The 19,140-nt window shown below is 35.0% G+C and overlaps 1 protein-coding gene across 1 annotated transcript in view; it reads right to left on the reverse strand.

The window, feature by feature from the left end:
- LOC114243140 (ATP-binding cassette sub-family G member 1) overlaps window positions 1–10,299 on the reverse strand; it is a 78,469-nt gene extending 68,170 nt beyond the window's left edge. Inside the window, exon 1 of the mRNA XM_028174518.2 lies at window positions 9,920–10,299. Coding sequence (XP_028030319.2) covers window positions 9,920–10,181 — 262 coding nt within the window. The 5' untranslated portion in view covers window positions 10,182–10,299. The remainder of the gene's footprint in view (window positions 1–9,919) is intronic.
- Between the last annotated feature and the right edge of the window lie 8,841 nt (window positions 10,300–19,140).

Raw genomic sequence — 19,140 nt, forward strand, 5'->3', positions numbered from 1 at the left:
ATCATTTAAAAAATCATAACCTTTTTATACCCGAATAATTATTTTCTTTGTACCTCGAATAGAGCTTAAAATTAATATTTTTATAATAAGGAACATCGTTCCTATCTGGTGTCCCACGACTCCACGCATCTTTTTTTTTTTGATTAATTATCACTGAAAAATATACACACTGTCGAATAGGTAAAAAAGTATTTATCTGGAGTGTCCCATTTTTTTATTACTATTAATAAAATAGAAACTTGTTTTAATCACATATTGTTTAGTATTGTTATAATACAATTGTTTTAAGTAGAAGTCAATGCGATAAGCACCATCCAGTCAAGAACAACAAGTCAGTGTCAGTTAGGTAACTTAGGTACTTAATTATATCTAACGATTTACGTTTGTCGTGTCTGTAAAGACATATAGCTAGCTAGCTGTCATCCAAATATTATTTAGTATTCTCCAACGCTAAAGAATATTTCCAAGAACAAACAATTTTTTTGGTTATTAAAAGATTTTCAATGAGACTGAATCATTAATTTGTCACTTGACATTAACAATTACATACACTATAGATAAATTATATTACCTAAAGACAATTAATCTATTCTCAATTTGAGCACAAACTTTAAACAATAAAAAAGTTTGACAATTGACAATAACCAAAGAGTATATTATTTAAATGAATGTGTTGTGTCAAGTACATGGTAGTGTTTTTTTTATTGATTTAATGTATTTTTTATGCACAATTTAATTAAAATATTAGCATTCTGCTCTCCTTCTCTATATTCTCTAGAAGTGTGGGAAATTTCATACTCCTCTGTCTGCGCAATAATCGTAAAAAGGGGTACAAAGTTTTGGCGTCACTTATTTTTTCTAATCTTATTATTTCTAATCGAAATTCTTTATGTGAATTTTAAACTGAAACGTTTATGGCACAGCGTAGGTGCCCCCAAATCATTGTTCCGATAGATATAGTGCGGTCACGTACGAAATATATATATCGCCACAGAACGTTACGTACAGACGAAAATCGCATTTCCCAAGCTCGCGATGCTGCGAAACTGCCAAATTGCATATCGATACGAATACGAGGTGCTACAGTGACGTGGAGCTAATAGAAACGCCCTGTATCTGCTATTGCTGAGAATAATTTTCGCGTCTGAAGAGTTTCTTAAAGTTTTTAATCTGTTGTATCCATATACAGAACAAATAGAAGATTTCCATCGAGTGAGTGTTTTTATTCAAATGTTAAAGTTCATACTCCACGTCCATTAGATCCAATAACTCTTGCATTAGATGCCTTCAGCTCGAGCACTAGGAGCAGGCATAGGGACTCTCAAAAATGTACTTGTCGAACTCGGCGAAGAGTTCGACGTGCAACCTAGCTGATAAGTCTGCTAGCAGAATCTCTTGCTGGAACTTCTAATCAGGTCACGATTCCGATCCGGTACTAGATTCATTAGCGAAGCAGCTGTCTTGAGCTGTTTGGGGCAGCTATTAGCAAGTCCCACCCCTCCTGGATGAGCCCGTACTCGCTCACTTGTCCTGGTGAAACTGGAAAGGCCTCCGGGCCGATAGTAATCCTTCCTACACAAAAAAGTTCGTACTAGGAAGATTGAAACACTTTTAAAACGATGACAAGCAAATCTATTGAAACACAATTTGTGTCAGGTCATTTAAGACCAAAGGTGAAACGGTAGCCTGCTAAATTGCTTGCTCATCGCATGAACATTTTGCTATTTTAAATTTGTGTTTCCATTTTTTTAAGTATAATTGAGAATCGTTCATCGAAAATGATTTTTTAAGTAAAAAAAGTAATACTTAATAATTTACATATTATTAAAATACATCCATAACCGTAAAAAAGTCGTTTTATATTTATCATACAAATATCTTCCCTTGGCGGGATTCGAACTCGCGACCCCCTTGTGTAGTGACCATGTCACTTACCACTACACCAGACGGCCGTTAGTTATTAACTACAAGAAACGAATTTGCGATCACGGCCATTTCAAGCTACTGCTTTTTTTCCCCTACCTAATAGCTAGTAAGCCTAAGGGGCTATTTCAGCTACGCCTGGACGAGTAGGTGAGCTCACGGGCTCAGCCTGAGAGAATTTCCTAACATTAGCCCTAGCAAGAGCAGAGCTTCATAGAAATTACGCCCGGATCGGAATCGTGACCCACTAAGAAGATCCGGCGAGAAACTCAGTGAGCTGTATCTATAGGCTAGTTCGCTCGTCGATCTGTTCGCGTCAATCGATGAGATCGACAAGAACGGTGACCGATAGCAGGGATTGCTTCCGCTGCCGTTAAGGACAATCGTTGTACTTTTAGTAATATTTTTTAATTTTTTTTATTGCTTAAATGAGTGGACAAGCTCACAGCCCACCTGATGTTAAGTGGTTACTGGAGCCCATAGACATCTACAATGTAAATGCGCCACCCACCTTGAGATATAAGTTCTAAGGTCTCAAGTATAGTTACAACGGCTGCCCCACTCTTCAAACCGAAACGCATTTCTGCTTCACGGCAGAAATAGGCAGGGTGGTGGTACCTACCCATGCGGACTCACAAGAGGTCCTACCACCAGTGAGATTTCGATCTCATGCCTCAACATGGGTGATGGCATTCACTGTAGTAAAAATATATTCATGTGCATCTGTTTCATCTAGTACCAAGATGTTCTTTGTTGCCGACTTTTTCACGTATCACTTTTGTAGACGAGTGCAAGCTTTTATTAATTTTTCCATACGTAACGAGGTGCAAACTGCAGCTTACGTGAAAAAGCTTTTCGTTTGCTAAATTCCTAAATGCTTCTATTCGCACACTGCGAAAATGTTTGGACCCTAAGTGCTCACACAAAAAAAGCTGTAGGTATAAAGATGTGCTATGAATTTAAATGGCTAAAATAGACTATAATAATATACTATTTACCTATAAGTTTAATTTTACTATTTACTACTACAGTTATAATGACTTACAATTACTGTCTTCCTTTTACCACAGAGCTGTAAATGACTAAATAATCATGATTTCTAATGTATATGTGATTTCTTTATTAGACGTTTCGCATTAAACTTTACAGCTTACAATAAATAAATAAATTTGAAGACAGTATAATCACACGCATTGTCATAACATTACTTCGAATGTCGAATTAAGAGAACAATGAGGCACGACAGTCCGTTGACATTTCTTGTCTGATTTTTCAAACGAGTCACGGAATTAAACAAAGAAGCTACAATGAAATACAAAAAGTCGCATGTCCAATATATTCTTAAAACTTATCACCTTTTAACACTGGCCAAAAAAGTACGAAGCATCCGTAAATTCTCACCTTTGACATACAATTATGATGCTTAAGGAAAGCCGGTGACACATTTCTTTGTTCGGAGGATAATGAACTGCAATCTTTTGTTGTGAAGGTTGAAGGTTTTTACAAGGAAGAGTAGGGTCCCTTGGCATTAAATATAGGAAATTAGCAATTTCCTATATTCAAGGTAATATTTTTTAAATGAGGTTCTTATACTACGATTTTATATACGAAATTAATTTAATCAGTTTTCAACCTAAAATCAATGCGTATTCTATGAATTAATGATAATTTTGTTACATAGTTTCAAAATAAATAAACAATTTCTTATAAAATAAATTTCCAACCTTAACCTAAAATGTCTAATGATAAATGATATTTTTTTCATGCGTACTGAGTATGTTTTGGTTTAATAAATTTAAAAGTACATTACATCATAGGTACACATTGGCATAACATTACTTCGATTAACATAGTTTTTCTTGCTATGAATAATCCTACACTTTTTTTTGACCATTTTTATTGACCATTCATTTGTCAATCAAAGTTTGTATGTATGCTATCAGTCAATAATGGGTAATACTGATAACAATAATCTTTTCTAATGGGATTCTTACATATGACGTAAAGTAGAAATAACTTGTACATTATTTTTATAATAATTTTAAAACGTAAGTATTATAAATAGTGCAAAGGTTTTTTTATACACTAGAAATGCAAGTTATTTAATATCTTAAGACAAGTGCTACAATATTCTTACCAGATATTCCGTATGAATTGTATCATAAGCATTATATTTTCTAAAATAAGGCACTAATTTTTCATTCACAATTTGATTTTCGTAACATATAGTTGAAAATCGCCTGTCATATTGGTTGATGTGCCAGAGGTGTTGATTTCCAGGTTTTTATTGAATTATTTTAATGTACAAATCTAATACTAAATCTAATATTATAAATCTATATATCTATTATATCTAATCTATAAACCAATATATATATATAGTATTCATATGGTACAAAATGTAGTACAAAAATTAGTAATTAATTTTTCACTATTTACTAATTAATGTTTGAGTTTAATTTTGTAGTTTAGTACTTGTTAAATTGATGGAAATACCCTTGCCAAAATAACAACTTTAATAATAGGTATTACAATATTACAATAATAGGTATTACAATATTATATACTTTTTTTTTTTTTTATTGCTTAGTCGCGTGGACGAGCTCACAGCCCACCTGGTGTTAAGTGGTTACTGGAGCCCATAGACATCTACTACGTAAAAGCGCCACACACCTTGAGATAGAAGTTCTAAGGTCTCAGTATAGTCACAACGGCTACCCCACCCTTCAAACCGAAACGCAATACTGCTTCACGGCAGAAATAAGCGGGACGGTGGTACCTACCCGTGCGGACTCACAAGAGGTCCTACCACCAGTAATTACGCAAATTATAATTTTGCGGGTTTGATTTTTATTACACGATGTTATTCCTTCACCGTGGAAGTCAATCGTAAACATTTGTTAAGTACGTATTTCATTAAAAAAATTGGTACCCGCCAGCGGGATTCGAACAACGGTGCATCGCTATATACGAATGCACCGGACGTCTTATCCTTTAGGCCACGACGACTTCAAATTCGATTATTATAATAATATTATAGTGTTATTACCGATCTTTTTTTAAAGGTATAAACGGTTTTATTTCATTCTATATTGTCCATTTATAGTAGTACCACACATCAGCAAACTATCATATAAATTGCTGCCAAGCAATGTCAACGACCTCAGATTTTTTTAAATCCGTTACTTTTGAGAAACAAACAAAATAGGAAATTGATATCAGACAAAATAATGCGAGTGAATGATCGTCCGTCTATTACACATAAATTTTGTTGTTCTGGATGATTTGTTCATCAAAATCCAGGTCAAACCGTTGAGCCTATGGGTCTTATAGATAAGAGGCGAATAAGTAGCCTAAGGCTTGAGTGGGGCGAAAAAGGTCCGAGGCTAAAGGTGGATGCCTATTCACCGCTTACACCGTATTTAATTCTTTCGGTTGTTTGAAGCTGGCTATTCGTGAATTATACAACACAGAGTAACCATTTCACGAGGTATTCTAAAAATGACATAGGTAATCTATATTGTTTTAAATGTAACTAATCTTTAGGTATGGGCACCAAGAAGGTTGTATAGTGAAAGTATTCTTATTAAGCAGATCGATTTACGAAACTAATTACTTGTAGTCACATAATTGCAAAATTTAATTTAATTTAATTTTAATACAAACTTTGTGGCGATGTGACGGAACAACGGATTGATAAAAATGTATATTTATGTATGTAAATTGTATGTATATTCAAATCAAATTCTTCAACGTTATTCGTCGTCTTATTCGTCAAAAACGAACGAAGCGGCGATTAACGGCTTGTGCAAATAAATAAAAGTGGACTGTATGAGTTATAATTGTTTTCGCAAATAGAATGTGACCTTACCATTCAGAAAGGAATGCGTCACTGACAAATACGCGGACATAGATGACCCGGTTCCCTATTTGACACAAAAGCTGATATAAAACCAAAACATTTCTGGCACGTAATTAGCACCTTCGTGTTGTATTATGAGCTACTTAAAGATGAACTTAAAAATAATACTTGTGTTTAAGCTTATTGACCGACCTCAAAAAAGGAAGCGGTTCTTAATACGACTGTATTTTTATATCAGAACTTTTTTTTTAAACTAGGGTTTGTCCGTAAATCGAAATTTGAGCACAATCGTCGACCTAAAATTTCATTTTACGTATTACACTTTCCAATGTGTATTTTTTTTTTGCTTAGATGGGTGGACGAGCTCACAGCCCACCTGGTGTTAAGTGGTTACCGGAGCCCATAGACATCCACAACGTAAAATGCGCCACCCACCTTGAGATACAAGTTCTAAGGTCTCAAGTATAGTACAACGGCTGCGCCACCCTTCAAACCGAAACGCATTACTGCTTCACGGTAGAAAAGATTTATTTTTTAAATACTTTTTTGTTAATGTGAGTACAAAAAAAAGTACTTTCAAGTTATTTTTATTGATAAACTAAACCTCTTCAATAGCTATTAAAAAAAATCATTTGGCATACAGAGAAAAAAATACGATAGATAAATAGCGTTTTTTTTTTGTTTTTTTTAGGTTGTACATTAGGTATTTTTCGGTTTCGATAACTGTAGGCACATTTACACTCCAAATGTTATTTTTATAACAGAAAATCCTCTAAACAATCCGGAAAAGCTTACATGATAATAATCCATTAAAAACTACTAAAGGGTTTTCCCTTTGCCAAAAGTTGCAAATAGTCTATTACATGTGACCATGTCTTCATCGTAGTAGTATTCCGATATAAATTCAGAAAAATGTAAAATACGGTATTGTTAACTTTGCTCAAATCAAATTCAAATCTTCTTTTTCTCCACCTTATCCCACTAGGTGGTGTCGGCACAGATATTTTTTCTCTTCCATTCTCTCCTATCAACCATCGTCTCAACACTCAATCCTCTCTCTCCACCATCTTTTCTTCAGTCGACCTCTTCCCCCTCTACCTTACACTACCATTTCCATACATCTCCTAGTCCCATGCATCTTCTCCTTACGCAACACATATCCATTCCACGTTAACCGTCCGCTCTTTAATTCAAATCAAACTCAAATATTTACTGTAATAGTACACCGAATATCCAATATATCAAACAAAACACTTAAAAAAAAAAGTTAGACCTTCAATGAGTTAGCTAACTTGGTTCTGTCAGAAATATTGTTACAAGGAGAACGTCGTTTTTTTTCTCGTTATTGCAGCGGTCTCCATCTATACTAATATTATAAAGAGGAAAGATTTGTTTGTTTGTTTGTTTGTTTCGAATAGGCTCCGAAACTACTGGACCGATTTGAAAAATTATTTTTCCATTAGAAGCCGATATTGTCCCTGATGAACATAGGCTACTTTTTTTATTTTTATTTTTATTTTATTTTTTGGTTTCATGTGTGTTTTAATGTTTCCGAAGCGAAGCGAGGGCGGGTCGCTATTTAGTTTATAAATTAACTAAATAGCATTTTAAAATGTGAAGCTCAAACAAAATTGTCTCGATTGACTTTAAAATGCACCGTCTCATTTTTAATGTATGCAGCACCGACTTTCCCCAAGAGAAAATTCATCATTGCTAATCTCGATGCACCGTTTTAGGTATTCCAAATTGTCATGAAATTTAGAGCATACAGTGTTCTTCAATAATGTCATGAAAGCATAGGTAATTAAAGCATAATCAAGCAAATTAACTGTTGTCACTACAAGCAATCGTCTAGTCCCAACCTCTAGCTGTTATGAAGTCAGAATGGCTTATTTCCAACCACGATCGAGCTTAATCACCAGGTGCAGAGCTGTATTGAAAAAAAAATCGATTGTCTGTAAAGTAGGTTTACTGACGATAGTTGAACGTGACAACGTCATAAGAAAATACTGATGGAATGGTTACATTTTTCGACAATTACAAACGAGTATACGGTCGATCTTATGGTGAATGGTTATTGTCGCCCATGGACGTCAGCAATGCCAGGGGAGAAGCAAGCCATTGCCTCGCTTCATTGTTTTTATTGATTTTTAGTGAGAATCCCACATCAACATACTAGGCCAAACGTATAGAGTTTTTTTTTTTCTATCACAAATTTAAGATGTTTCAATATATCTAATGGCAATAATAATAACCCCATACAGAAAAATGGAACTAATGACGAAGATTTTCAGGATATTACAAGAATAGGTAACAAAAACTGTCGTAAAAACCAAAACGAATATTCAAGTGAAATTGACAGGTTCCAAATTCATGTTTTATTTTGTTATAACAGTACTTTTGGCTAGATAATGTATAATCATCTCTATGAATGTGTGTATAACCGTTGGGTCGTAGTCCGAACAGGCTAGATAATGTACCTATAATCATCTCTATGAATATATATGTGTAGGTATATAACCATTGGGTCGTATTCCGAACAATGTAATTTGTTGGAATATTTTGCGACGACGTTTTTAATGACCGGAAATGGAAAAAAAAAATCCTGTACATTGTCATTAAACAATTTTTTTTTTTGTATTTTATCGAAATATTATCTTGTCATTTTCAGAGTTTAATTTTCGCTATCTTTGTTATCTTAATTATTTCAATAGCTATTTTCGTTGAGGTTCCATTAATATCAAGCTATTTTTATTTCGAATCCATTCTTCAATACATTTTAATGACAATTTTAATAATAAAATTAATTATGTATCTGTGCAAATACTTAATGCTTTGTTCTGTAACTGTGAAAAAACTTACCTTATTATTATCAGATCGGATCGATCGAGATTATCGGTTCCTGATGCCTAGAGGCACACGTGTTGGGGTTAGGGTTACGCAACGAGATTGTGTTCGCGATTTATGTTTTTCAGTTTAACTTTTTTTCTTTTATTGCAATATAGTATCAGAAAACCGTGTACAAATTAGTTCAGCTCCCATACACTGTACAATCGCATGGACAAACAAACAAAAGAACGTCACACAGACTATTATTTAACGGGTTCTTACTACGGTTACACATTATATGATCTCCCGATATATCGGCGCTGTTGCAAGCGTCATGATCACCATGACTCTACGTGTACATGTGATGTAAGGATTCTAACAATACCCCATACATGAAAATCTCAGGTCAGATATTTAAAATTTATAGTTGAATAAATAATATACTAATTTTTCAACAGTCGCGCAGAAGTAGATTTTTTTGTTCAAGAGATCGGTTCATTGTTAGTTTATGTTAATGTTTTTACAATATTTGTCTTAGTTTATCTTGAAATATTTTATAGACATGCAACACATTTGAAACATGTAAATTTTATCCGATAATATTGCATAAAATATTTTGTAAGAATTTATTTATTTGTATCTGTATTCGCAGTCGCAACCTAGTTTTCACAAACCAAGTTTTTGCTTTAATTCATTATCATAAAAATAAGCTTTACGCTTAAAATTTTTTATGTGTCTAAGATAAGATTTTAAATCGAAACAGAATTTAATCGCGTTAATTTTTTTCTAGTAATTTCAAATGCTATTGAAATATTTTTTAGTAGGTACCTAGCAACACTAAGCAATAAAAAAAAATAAACACATATTGTACCAGAATTGGACAGTATTTTTCTTTTTCCTAGAAATCATAATCGCAACCGACCCTACTTTTTCGTATTTCATTAAATTAATTATCTTATTAATTCCGAATCGTCATCTAATTATTATTTATTTCAGACAAAATTCCGCTCATATTAATAACTGGTGGTAGAATCTCTTGTTAGTCCGCACGGGTAGGTACCACTACCCTGCCTATTTCTGTTGTGAAGCAGTAATGCGTTTCGGTTTGAAGGGCAGGGCAGCCGTTGTAACTATACTGAGACCTTAGAACTTATACCTCAATGTGTGTGGTGCATTTACGTTGTAGATGTCTATGGGCTCCAGTAACCACTAAACACCAGGTGAGTTATGAGCTCCTCCACCCATCTACACAATAAAAAAATAATTATTTGCGGATTTTTATATTTTGATATTAGAAACACTCACCCTTATGAGAGCTTACGGTGTAGTTGACATCTTCGAACAATAAATGTACAGGTGGTCGTTTGGCCATACGATTCAAAGCCTTCAACGTCGACCCAACCCTTTCTAACGCGGCGGGGGTCCACTGGCTCTCTTGACCCCCCTCGACGATCATCGGGTCAGGTTCAACCGGTGAGTTGGATTGACCCGGCGACTGAAGACCTGGTGCATTATGGGCTAGAGTAGCTCCAACGATCGCCCGACGTACTAAAGGTATATTCGACATATTATTAATTTCTCTGGTAATTTCGGTTCCTCGATCTTTATTTCGATTCGCGCGCTAACCGAACATCGTTTTTCAAAAGCTAACGGAAAACGCGTGCGCACCGCGGTAGTTACGCCGCGGGACTGACCGAAGAACTTTCGAATTCGAAGACCCACCATATTATTATTATTATTTTCGGAGCTAATAGCCATTTAATTTACTATGTGATAAAAGAATTGAGTCGACTATTATCAAAGCCGGCAATGTGACTTTTGGATAATTATTGGTAAATCAGAAAAACGAATTATTGACTTTGTATTCCATTGGCAGTCACAAAACTCTTCTGAACGACATCTTAGATAAATAACAGGTTAAGTATTAACCTTTATTTAATGCAGGTTTTGAACCGTATTCTTTGAAGGAGACGATTATATTCAAATCAATCTGTATTGAAATATCAATAAATTTTTGTCCAAATGCACAGATTGCCACCTTTGATAATAGAGGACTCAATTAGTAGCTTCTAGTAGTTTTACGTATGGCAGCGGTAATTGTTATCAGTAAAAATAGTTTCGGTCTCACTGTGAGCTAGCATTATCACATTTTACTTTTGATTAATATCTACAAACCGATGTCGCGGTAAAAAGTAATGTCTAAATCCTCGACACAAAAAGAGCCGGTTCAAAAGAGTTCGGCTTAAAAAGCGTCGCGGACTTTAGGTACTAAATACTAGGACCTAATACTTGTAAAGTAAATATGTATATGAAATTAATGATACTAAACAAATCAAAATGTAACAGTTGAGTACCATTGCAAACTTAAAAGACTAAAATTTGTTTTTTTACCCGTAAATAAATCGTGCGGTTTGGTAGCTTCACGTAGTATTTTCTTAGAAGTAGGCCACTGACCTCGTCGTGAAGCACACGCAGTAACTATAAATTTGAAAATATGATACTTTGTAGAATCAAGAAAAGAATAAATAAATACCTAGTCAGGTCATAAATTCTGTCATATGTTTAATGTAAAATAATTGAAACAACTTTATTCATTATGTAACCATTCATATACCAAAATGAACTTAACAAAACATAGATTCTTATGACACTAAAGTTTATTCAAAATGACCTCCGTGATTTTGAATACAGGCCTTCAATCTGCGCGGCCAGTCGTCTATCGCAGCACGAACGAGGTCCATGTCAATATCGGCGGCTGCCTTAATCAAGGATGTCTTGAGTGACTCCAAATGGGATGAGGCTTTGAGCACGCCTTTTCCTTCAAGTGTTGCCATATCTTGTAATCTAACGGATTCAAATCTGGACTGGAGGAGGGCCAGTCTTCATGCCGGATGAAGTCGATTTCACGCGCCGCCAGCCAGTCTTGTGTGCTCTTCGCTCTATGAGCTGGCGCCGAATCTTGTTGGAATACCCAGTGCCTGTTATTGAACATGGTATGAGAAACAGGTTCCACAAGGTTCGTCAGGACTGTATTTTGATACACAACTGCATTCGTTTTTACACCTTTCTCACAAAAATGTACCTCTGTTAAGCCCCAATAAGAAACTCCCAACCATACCATGAGCGAGGATGGAAAATGACCTCGTTGGACACGCGGAATACGGTTGCTCGCTTCTTCACTACTGTGTGCGTACACCTTATCATTTTGTTTGTTGTAGCTCTCTTCTACGGTAAAAAATTTTTCATCCGAAAAAAGAATTTCCCGATATTTTTTTCCCGCGTACCGGTTCAACAAAGCGCGGCATCTCTTCAGTCTCAGGTCCATTAGACGAGCATTCAAACGATGTCCTGTTTTTCTTCGATATGCCCGAAGCCCTAAGTCTGCATTTAACACCCTTTTCACCGTGGTTCTGCTTAACCCCATCTAAAGGGCCAACAGTTTCTGCTTACGTTTGGGATTTCTTTGAATTCGCGCCTTCACAGCTTTTATCACTGCTGGAGTCCTAACAGACCGAGGGCGACCACTTCTTGACCTGTCATCTACACTAGAGTCTTCATTGTATCGTTTGATGGTACGATAAACGAATATTTTGGTTATATTCAAAATTTTCAGTATGTTAAAAATTTGAATTGGCGCATAACCGCAACGATGCAACGCAATAACTGCAACACGGTCTTCTTTAAGCGTCCACTCCATATTTAAAAATGAGTAAAATTCTAAATGTATACATTTTTGTTTTTCATGAACAATTCGAAATTCGAATTCAATAAACTTTTTTGTGGCCAGCATTCTAAAAAAAAAGTTTTTACTGTGTGACAATACTTATGACCTGACTAGTTATAATGCGGATAAAATTAAAGTTATAATGTTCCAAAATCTTCTGTTATAATAATAATTAAAAATTGATTGCATTTTTTTATCCATCTCCGCCATCTTCCTTTTCTCTTGCCAAACCTACATACCTATATATTATATGTATAAATTCTGACTATGCTCCTGGATTTATATTTCGTGTGCTTTAAAACAACTAAAGCGATATTACAGTCTCTCAACCTTCTATGTATGTCAATCGTTCTTATTTTTAAATCAAACCCCTAACTATTAAAAAATAATAAAACGCATAGAAATAGTAACAATTAATTTCCAATTAAAAAGTTCCTATGATAAGCATTAATCATACTATTTTATTTAAACAAAGTTCGAAAAAAGCCCCCGAGTGTGAACGACGATCCAAGAATAATATACTTGTATTATGAAATATGAATATGTAGACATGTCTACCGTTTTTGTTTATATAAGCTATGTTACTACTTGCTACTTATTTTAATGTTATTATAATAGTATAGCACTATTTCATTGTCATAGCTTAATAAAGATTAAATAATAAAAATACAACACGTTATAACCGTAATTAAAATTGTAATTGAAATTGTATTTGACAATGGCCATAGAAATTTAAATTAGGTATAGCTAGTGTCCAGCTGTGTGCCCATGAGCATATTTAATTATATGGGTAGCAGTGATCACTGACCATGAAAAGGGCGGCGTGTCTATAACCTCGGCTGTTAATAATTTATAAAAATACTTGCATCTCAATGACCGGCAGCGATATTGAGTAACCATACAATTAATTAGAACACGAAAACCTTTGAAAATGACATTCGACGGATGTTTAGAATTCGAAGTCGTCGTGGCCTAAATAATAAGAATTGTAAATAGATATGCTTTAACAAAAACCGACTTCAAATAGAAAAAAAAAGATATTCCAAAACAAATTAATATACACTAAAAACAATAATCATCGAAATCGGTTGGCGTGATATTGAGTTATTCATCTCTTTGTCGCGCACGTACTTAATGCAAATTTAAGACATAAATTGTTTTCTCATGGATACCATTATCGGAACTGGACTAAATTGAAAATCGATTCACCCAGTCAAAAGTTATGAGGTAACTAACAAACATAAAAAAAACATACAGTCGAATTGAGAACCTCTTCCTTTTTTGAAGTTGTTTAAAAAACCCAGCGTATTGGGTAATAAGCGATACAACTATGCTGGTATTAAAATATCGCGGTCAAATATTTTTTTTAAAGGAAAATATGCATCTAACACATTATAATTATGTTCACAAACGACTTCCAAAATAAAGGAAAATTAACGTGAAATACAAGTAAACAACAAATTTTTTTAAATTTCCATAATCACTGGTGAGGGTGGCGTATTTTAAGCCAGTATTATAAATACGCAAGTACCGCTATTCTGCTGATTTCCGCCGCGTAACTATAATAGATTATAGAGGCTTTTATAGGCTTGTGGAGATTACTTAACGGTAGGCAGTGGCTTGGCTCTGCACTGAAGTCCATGGGCGACGATAACCACTCACCATCAGGTGGGCCGTATGCTCGTCTGCCTACAAGGGCAATAAAAAAAAACTTTACGGTAGGCAGTGGCTTGGCTCTGCCCCATTGCTGAAGTCTACTGGTGGTGGGACCTCTTGTGAGTCCGCACGGGTAGGTACCACCACCCAGCCTATTTCTGCCGTGAAGCAGTAATTCGTTTCGGTTTGAAGGGTGGGGCAGCCGTTGTAACTATACTTGAGACCTCAGAACTTATATCTCAAGGTGGGTGGCGCATTTACGCTGTAGACGTCTATGGGCTCCAGTAACCACTTAACACCAGGTGGGCTGTGAGCTTTTGAAGGTTGAAGGATTTTGAAGGGTTGAAGCTGTTGTGCTGTCAAAACTTAGACCTTAGAACTTTTGTCTTAAGGTGGGCGTCAATTGTTTTAAATTAGAAGCTCTAGTAAATACTTAAAACCATAAATAAATTAAAACAAAAAAAAAACGCACACGTAACACGACAAAATATATTTAATATTATAATAAAATATAATTATTAGTTTTCAAAAGATAATATTACATTAATTATAAAAGTTACGTCTGAAGTCAGTTGCTTCTAACCTTCAAATTAATTTAAGACAACTAGATCTTACATGCGTCAACTGAACAAAGTTTTAATTAAATCATCTCACACAGCCATGAACCTTAATTGAAATTAATTGTGCCAATGGCTTAATAATACCAATATCTGCAGACAATGATAGTCTTAAAATATAAATATAGTTCTTTTTTATCATTATTATCAATGTAAGCGTGTCTTATAACAACTTTTATAATAAAATTATCTACATTTTGTAGATTAATGTGTTCAAATGTTATTGATTATATGTTTAAAATATTTTATTTTAGTATTAGTGTTTAAATCAATATCTTGATTATTTTGCCAGAAGGCATTTACAACGGGCGGTTGTTGCTTCATTTTTTCTAACAAACGACAAAGTAGAAATAAAACAAATGAGAACATAGTTCTTATTTTTAATATTTATGCAATCACTACGCAATAAAAATAACAGTTTTATTTAAGCTATTGGCGAATATTAAATTTTAGAAAAAAATCGATGATACGACTTTAAAACTAAAGCCAGAGATCAAAAACTAGGTTAAAAACCATCGAACTAGTTGCATAGAATAGTATTTTTTAATGCGATGCGAATGAATACGAATGCTAATTACTAGATGATAGTAAATTGTATACATGCATAAAGCAGCTATAAGTACATTCCAAGGGATTAACAGGATCTGTGTATTTTTACAGGGAAGAAAAAACTATGCGTTTCGGTTTGAAGGGCGGGGCTGCCGTTGTAACCATACTGAGACCTTTGAACTTATATGTCAAGGTGGGTGGCGAATTTACGTGGTAGTAGTCTCCGGTAAACACCAGGTGGGCTGTGAGCTCGTCAACTCATCTCTTCTTCTTTTTCTCCACCTTATCCCACTAGGTGGGGTCGGCACAGCTTAGTTTTCTCTTCCATTCTTTTCTATCAGCCGTCATCTCAACACTCACTCCTCTCTCTCTCATATCGTCATTCACACACTCCATCCGTGTCTTCTTCGGTCGACCTCTTCCCCCTTTACCTTGCACTACCATTTCCATACATCTCCTAGTCACATGCATCTTCTCTCTACGCATCACATGTCCATACCACGCTAACCGTCCGCATCTAAGCAATAAAAAAAATGAAAAAATACGAGACCACTCTATAATAATATGTATATTACACCGTTCGGATTCAAACAATCAAGCAACAAGTTAAAAAAACAGTAGTAACAGATTAGTTCGTAAATTTCAACGGACTATAAGTCTAATTCACATATATCCAAGGCACCACACCCAGATACGAAATAAAATTTAACATATTTTTATATTGTCACTAAAGATGAGTAAACTTTAATAAAAGGTTATAGAAAGTGGCGCGGTTCTGAAAGAAAGGAAAAAAAAAACATTAAACTTTCCTTTACAATACGTCGTTAGTGCGATTTACGAAAGGCTGTGATTTTACGGACGGCAATGCACGAGGCACAGTTAAGCATCGCGAACGAAGTGCATTCACTTTCTAATTACGCAACGGTGAATTTATTTATCGAGACGCAAATCTTAAGCGCGAAGTTTAAGCGCCAAATTTCAGTATACTTTGAGAAATCTATGTACATGACCCACTTTATGTTATTTTATTGCTTAGGTGGGTGGGCGAGTTCACAGCCCACCTGGTGTTTAGTGGTTACTGGAGCCCATAGACATCTACAACGTAAATGTGCCACCCACCTTGAGATATAAGTTCTAAGGTATCAGTACTTAGTCTGGCCATAAATACTGTTACAATTAAAAATAATAAAAAAACTGTTGGAAATAACATATATTACTTTTACAGTGTGTTAGTTTAATACATAAATATAAAACAATTTAAAGTATAAAAAGCTTATTCGAAGTGGTCTCCATTGGCTGCAATACAGTCCTTTAAACGTTGAGGCCAGTTATCAATAGAAGCATATATTACAATTTGCGTAATTACTAATGGTAGGACCTCTTGGGAGTCCGCACGGGTAGGTACCACCACCCCGCCTATTTCCGCCGTGAAGCAGTAATGCGTTTCGGTTCGAAGGGTGGGGGCAGCCGTTGTAACTATACTGAGACCTTAGAACTTATATCTCGAGGTGGGTGGCGCATTTACGTTGTAGATGTCTATGGGCTCCAGTAACTACTTAACACCAGGTGGGCTGTGAGCTCGTCCAACCATCTAAGCGATAAAAAAAAATGTATAGTCGAATTTCGACTACTGGGGAACCATTAGTTATATTATATGTATTGCTTTAAAAATGGACAACTTTTTGATACTAGTTAAAATATTATAGGGAGTTTATAAAATTGTTGTATTGTCATCGACGATGTGTGTGCGAATTTTTAAGTTATTTGGACTTATGGAAATCAGTGATAATGACGCAAAAAAATTTCATTACATATAAACATTTGTACAAATAGGGCTAATAAATCGTATTAAATAGATATTATGCTTAAGAATGTTCGTATAGCTTACCAATGTGTAAGAACTTAAATTTTAATTATAGATAATGTGTCAAATTATTATCATTTGTATCATTGCAACTAAGCAACAACAAAAAAAAAAATGTCTATTATTCGTTCATGGGATCCTAATCTGTTTTACTGCGTCTAGACTTCCTTAATCTGAGTAATTATGAGTTCATGTTTGAAGGTCATTTACTGTATTTACGCCGTGGAAACTTCAAACTTATGCCTCAAGGTATTAATGGCATTTTCATGTGTACGTGCTCTCAGTGTACGCTTAAAAATTGGTAAACCAAGCTTGTATAATATTTTTACTGACGCTACAAATTATAAGTAGACAAAGTTACATATGCAGGACATATGCATATGCGGTAGCTGCAATATACCATCCAAATGAATTTCAACCGCAAATTATGGATGATACAAGATTTCCACTTGGATGAACTCACCGCAAACTCAACGCACAAACACGACTGCATTCACTTTCTCAATTATGAAACGTAAAAATTAAAACCAGTTTTTTATTATTTATGGAACGAGTAGCTAGTTACTTAGATACCTTAAAGTTGTAGTTGCTCTGTAAACGCTAAATGTGTTATTATAATATATTATTATGTTATAAAAAGGTAAAATTGCAGTAATTTTGACCAAACATTTGAGTTGCGAATTCGTTGTAGTTTTAAGTAAAACATAAAATTATTATAGCCAAATTATTATAAACAAACAATAAATATATAACCGAACATGAATTTATTATATTAATGGGTATAAAGCAATGTTGTCGAAACAATTCACAAACAATAAACACACACTGTTCTTGTTTTTAGGGTTGTACTGCGAAATAATAAATACGGAACCCTTATTCGGAACCCATGTCGATAAGGTATAAATATTTTACATGTCACTAGAATCCATCGTTATTACTACGCCGTATGTGACAAGATGAGTGCTAGCACTCGTATGGCGATGTCTACATTTCCAGTCGCTGCGTCACACAAAATGCAGGTTCGTCTTAGCATCAACACCGATACAAATAGCAACGTTCAATCAATCACTAAGCGATTGAAAGTTGAAATTTTCGATCAAGGTTGAAGGTTCCTTGACCGAAGTTACCTCTAGTCTTACTTAATAAGTCAAGTACAAAGTCAACGCATAGCTGTTCAATTAAACAGCTGTTTATACTATTGCTATTCGTTTGTCAACTTCAGTCGAGTCCTATCAACATTGATTGTGATTATGCCATGGACAGCTTAAAGTTAAACCCCTCCTAGAATCTTTGGTCTCTATATAAGACTAGCGACCCGCCCTCGCTTCGCTTCGGAAACTATAATTTATTATTGATTTCTCCACTATTTAATGGATGTTATTTTACATATAAACCTTCCTCTTCATTCACTCTATCTATTAAAAAAAACCGCATCAAAATCCGTTGCGTAGTTTTAAAGATTTAAGCATACATAGGGACAGACAGATATAGGGACAGAAAAAGCGACTTTGTTTTATACTATGTAGTGATTATTCTCTTGTGTTATGTTTACCTGAAACACACACAGAAGTTTTGAAGTCGTCGTGGCCTAAAGGATAAGACATCCTGTGCATTCGTATGTAGCGATGCACTGGCGTTCGAATCCCGCAGGCGGGTACCAATTTTTCTAATGAAATACGTACTTAACAAATGTTCATGATTGCCTTCCACGATTCAATTCCTTCAGAATAACATCGTGTAATAAATATCAAAACCCGCAAAATTATAACTTGCGTAATTACTGATGGTAGGACCTCTTGTGAGTCCGCACGGGTACTACCACCCCGCCTATTTCTGCTAAGAAGTAGTAATGCGTTTTGGTTTGAAGGGTGGGGAACCGTTGCAACTATACTGAGACCTTCGAACTCATACCTCAAGGTGGGTGGCGGCATTTACGTTGTAGATGTCTGTGGGGTCTAATAACCACTTAACACCAGGTGAGCTGTGAGCTCGTCCACCCATCTAAGCCATAAAAAAAAAGAACGCGCACATCCAAATCGTAAATATCAAATATCTTTACAATCGAAGAGAACAAGACTGGAGTTATATTGAGAGAGATGATAGTTGTCGTTTTTCC

Source organism: Bombyx mandarina, chromosome 12 (assembly GCF_030267445.1).
Source record: "Bombyx mandarina strain Sakado chromosome 12, ASM3026744v2".
NCBI classification, from domain to species: Eukaryota; Metazoa; Arthropoda; class Insecta; order Lepidoptera; family Bombycidae; genus Bombyx; species Bombyx mandarina.